The sequence below is a fragment of the Sesamum indicum genome, linkage group LG6, assembly GCF_000512975.1.
Source record: "Sesamum indicum cultivar Zhongzhi No. 13 linkage group LG6, S_indicum_v1.0, whole genome shotgun sequence".
NCBI lineage: Eukaryota > Viridiplantae > Streptophyta > Magnoliopsida > Lamiales > Pedaliaceae > Sesamum > Sesamum indicum.
The window spans coordinates 18,591,272-18,595,514 of NC_026150.1; the positions used below are offsets into that span (position 1 = coordinate 18,591,272).

General features: G+C 35.0%; 1 protein-coding gene across 2 annotated transcripts; it reads right to left on the bottom strand.

Moving 5' to 3' along the window:
* On the bottom strand, positions 210 to 3,707 carry LOC105164958 (NAC domain-containing protein 92). Of its 2 annotated transcripts, none has more exons than XM_020694373.1 (4): positions 3,689 to 3,707; positions 2,951 to 3,183; positions 2,309 to 2,580; positions 210 to 1,038 (listed from the first exon to the last, which is right to left on the bottom strand). In XM_020694373.1, the coding sequence occupies exons 2-4, from the start codon at positions 3,123 to 3,125 to the stop codon at positions 466 to 468; spliced, it is 1,020 nt and encodes a 339-aa protein (XP_020550032.1). In that variant the 5' UTR covers positions 3,126 to 3,183; positions 3,689 to 3,707; the 3' UTR covers positions 210 to 465. The 2 variants fall into 2 exon arrangements, with proteins under 2 accessions (XP_020550032.1, XP_011082111.1); XM_011083809.2 differs by having other exon boundaries at positions 3,568 to 3,706.

Genomic DNA, 4,243 nt, shown 5'->3' on the forward strand with positions numbered 1-4,243 from the left:
TAAAGGCTAACGGACTGAAAACGACCATTAAAATTAGGGGATATTCGTGATTGTTTTAAATAAAAGGAAGTATTGCAATTATGATAAACCTTAGTGGATTGGACAGTAATTTACCGTAGAAATCTAATTTAAATCAAAATGTGCATACTATTTACTGTAAATGTTTGCAGGTTGAACAGGATAGTCATGCAGAGTTTAGGAGTCTCAGATTATGAAATTTGAAAGCTGCATAAATTAGATGGAAATTCTAACAAAACAAACAGCAGCTCCTGAAGTGATGATCCTTTTAGCACACTTCAGACCCCTATCAAACAAAGACCCTTAACACATCAAACAAACTAAGTTCTCTTCAACCCAATATCCAAATCAAAAAGCAGCACTGATCAACTACTCCAAATTTCTTTCCTACCTACAAATTTATCATACACTTGCCTCCAAACATCACCAGATCTTCTTGTTTTCTCATCAGTAAGAAGGCCAGTAGTTATCTAAATCAGCACACTGCTCCATGCCAATGAACCTGTTACTCATTGTGTTTGCGTTATTCATGTCCCCTCCATAGCCTGCTGCAGCCTGATGATCACTAGCAATTGCAGCACCAGCACTCAGCATGGCTGAAGTTACGTCTTGTTGGTTCATTCCGGGGGCGGGGGGTGGTGGTGCTGGCCTCATGAACGGCTGAGCCGGGATAGCACCGCCACCGAGGTTCAAGTTCAAGCCTGATATGGTGAAACAGCTGCCTCCGGCACCACCCGCTCCGACGGGACTGTAGTTGACTTGTGGTGGGACTGGGAAGTTGATCATGCTGGTTGAGCCAACACCTCTGAAAACCTTGTTGAATTCTTGAATTTCTGCTGGGGTGACGTAGTTTCTTGCAGGGAACTGAAAATTGTCAGGCTGCATCATCTGTGGTTGCATGGGGTTTTGGGGCATTTCTACATTGTAGGTGAAGGGATTGACTGCCCTTGGGTGGTTTGAAGGGTACTTTTTCCCTCCAGCACTCTTCTGGAACACACGGCAGACTACCCATTCATCTTGCTGCATAATTCAATTAGGGTAACAAAAACATGAATGACAATTCATAAAATGAACTATGGCTTTATTAGTATACGTACATATAACCCAACAGTTTATAGTAATCGAGAAGATTGCAATTATAGTTTTTAAGTATGTGGCGACAATTTTAGTTTTGTACGAACTCATTTTGGGCAATGCTGTTCTAATTTAAAAAATTTTGAGCAATGAGGAGAAGCAAATGTCGGAATTTGCTAAAATAGCTAAAAGAAATGCAGTCAATTAAGCTTGTCATATGTACTTTTTCAATTATTTTAGCAAATTTTGATTATTTATCCTCAATGTGCGAAATCCTTAAAAATACAAGATAAAATTGCCAATATAGAATCGTTAGGACTAAAATAGCCACCTTCATACTTACCGGACTAAAATTATAATTTTTTCTAATTTAATTATTGGAGTAGTATTTCTATATATTTAATGTGCCTAAATGGTGAAATATATATATATGTATGTATCTATATATAAAATGAGCTGCAAATAAAACAATAACAGTGTGATTAATTAATGAAGTAGAATTTGATGGACGTCAAAGACTAATCGGTCTTCAATCTTGCAAGAAAACTGCAAATGTAAAACTAAGTTTAAGTTGTAGTCATATAGACATGTTTTCTTGGAGCGTTGAAGTAATAATTAGTTGAGAACAAACGTTGGGTTAATTATAAGTACAAGCAATTTAAACATTTATATATTAATTTATGAAGTAACTTAGTTCTTTGGTAAGAGAAAAGTTGTCTTTCTTTCTTCTTCTTCTTCTTTTTTTTTTTTTTTTTTAAATTTTAGTTTGTTCTTCACCTAAGAAGGGGAAATTAAAGCATAATATATATATACGGGAAAAGATAGATGCAAATCCCTCCACTAATTATTTGATTATGATGAAATTTATAAAAGTTTGTAATAACTCATAATGTTGGCAAGAAAAAACATTTTTGCTAAATTAATAACTCAATAATTTCAATTATAATAAGTTGGTGAAAACGGAGACGTCTTTTCAGCAATTCTTGAAATTTGTTTAAAATAGTTTGAATTCTAGTTAATTAGCACTTTAACATGCATGGCTTTGATGATCAGAACCAATTTGGAGATCTATATATATGCTACCTCCAATCATGAACAGCAGCTGAAGATCATCCGCAAAATTACACACACACACACACACATATATATATAGATAGATAGATAGATATATTTAGAATTAAAAGAAAAAAAAGAAAAAGACTAATTAAGTGTATACCTTTGTGGTTCTGTAGGCAGATTTAGAATGAATGCGATATTCATGCATGACCCAATTGGTTTTTTCTCCTCTGGGAGCTCTTCCTCTGTAAAACACCAAAGTTTTCTTCATTCCCACCAACTCCGAGGTGTTGCTGTTGTATATCTCCTTGTCTTTCCCGGTCGTCTTCCAGTACCCGGTGTTGGTGGCGCGGTTTGTCCTTACTCCTGTCGGATATTTCCGGTCCCGGAGGCTGAAGAAGTACCACTCTTTTTCTCCCATTTTTGCCTTCCCTAATTACACACACACACAAATGATAAAAGAAATCAACTTCGAAGCTTATTACCAAAAGTTCTTCTCCTATGAATCTTGTAATAGCTAGCTAGGGTTTGTCTATGTGTGTCCAAACATGCATGCTGCAAGCATATATGCCAGCCCAGCACTAATTTTCGGTTTAGAGTGTGTATGTAGTGTTTAATTCTCATCAATATGTTAATTTAATCTTCTTTACAAGAACCAAACGGTACGTAAATCTTGCATCATAATTAAACATACACGTCTAGCTAGTTAGTATTGTTTTTCTAAAAACCCTAATTTTGGCATGCTTGATCTTGTCATATGAACCCTAACCCTAGTTAATTGTATGAATGTTAGAACAAGTACCTGGAAGATCCCACGGCTCGCACTTGTTGAGATCGACATCTCCAATAGCTCTCCCTGTGAAGTTTGCATCTGAAATCTTGTTAATGAGATAATAGGTGATGAGCTCTTCATCTGTGGGATGAAAACGGAAGCCGGGCGGTAGCTTTTCCTCCTTCACTTCTCCTGATCCTTCCATTGCTAGCTAACCTCCTACCTATTTCTTGTGTTAATTTGGTCTTTTCTAACTATGCCAGCTGAATAATTCAAGAAATATCAATTCGTCAAGACCAATAAATTAAAAACCCTAGTTTGTTAGATATACATACTCAATTCTGCAAGAAATCGAGAAAATTAACCTAAAAAATTCTTGTATATGCTAGAAGAGTGAAAAAGAAACAAATTCTTGAACATATCTAGGATATATATAATGTAATTCTTTTCGCAAGATCGAGTTTATTTGCAGTAGTTGTTGATTTAATTGTACTACAAGAAAATGGAGCAAATTTTCTTAATTACTTGAATATTGAAACAAAAGGGGTTTCAAGAGCAAGAAATATGATCAAATGTTCTTTTTCTAACATCATGGTTCAAACAAAGAGGTGGGAGTGAGGGGATTTAGGTAAGTGTAGGATTCTTACAAGAGATCTTGTATGGGATAAATATTTGTCTTGGTTGAGGTGATTAAACAAGAAAGCTTGGAATATAAATGTGAAGAGGAAGGAAAAAGAGAAGTGGTGTGATTAATTTCCAAGCTCTTACCTACTATGGGTCTTAAGGTACACGGTACTTGACCATTGCTGGGAGCTGCTACTTAGGCTATTCAAAAGTCATTAATGATTGTACCTGTGCAATTACAGTGTTGCCCATTTCAACATTGATGAAGTTATTACATCTTGCTTGAGGAAATGAAAAAAAAAAAAAAAAAAGAGAAAGAAAAGAAAGAAACCTCAAAAGATTCTTGTTGGAGCATGTCTTAAATTTCTAGAAGGTCTGTATATATAATTATCCCACCTGACTAATTAATTCTAGTCCAGAAAATGTTTCAATTGAATATATATATATATATGTGTGTGTGTGTATGTTTTTATTAATTAACTTGGAAATAAATATAAATATCATGTGTAACACTTTGGTAATTTAAACTAGTGGCCTGTTTCTTGCATTTAGTTGGAAGTGCATGTATATGTCTCGGCAAAATTATATTTTTCGTTCTTATAATAATGCTTGTTAGGCATTTTAGGTTAAATTGTACGTACTGCTTTATATGTTAGATGGGTGTTGATTTAACGATTCAGCTATAGAGGTGGAAAATTA

What these genes read in the sequence shown, in the direction of transcription:
- LOC105164958 (XM_020694373.1), bottom strand. Translation starts at nt 3,125, where the DNA reads ATGGAAGGATCAGGAGAAGTGAAGGAGGAAAAGCTACCGCCCGGCTTC. An exon ending in CGAGCCGTGGGATCTTCCAG is followed by an intron (nt 2,581 to 2,950) that starts GTACTTGTTCTA and finishes GTGTGTAATTAG; the next exon opens with GGAAGGCAAAAATGGGAGAA. An exon ending in CTGCCTACAGAACCACAAAG is followed by an intron (nt 1,039 to 2,308) that starts GTATACACTTAA and finishes TGAATTATGCAG; the next exon opens with CAAGATGAATGGGTAGTCTG.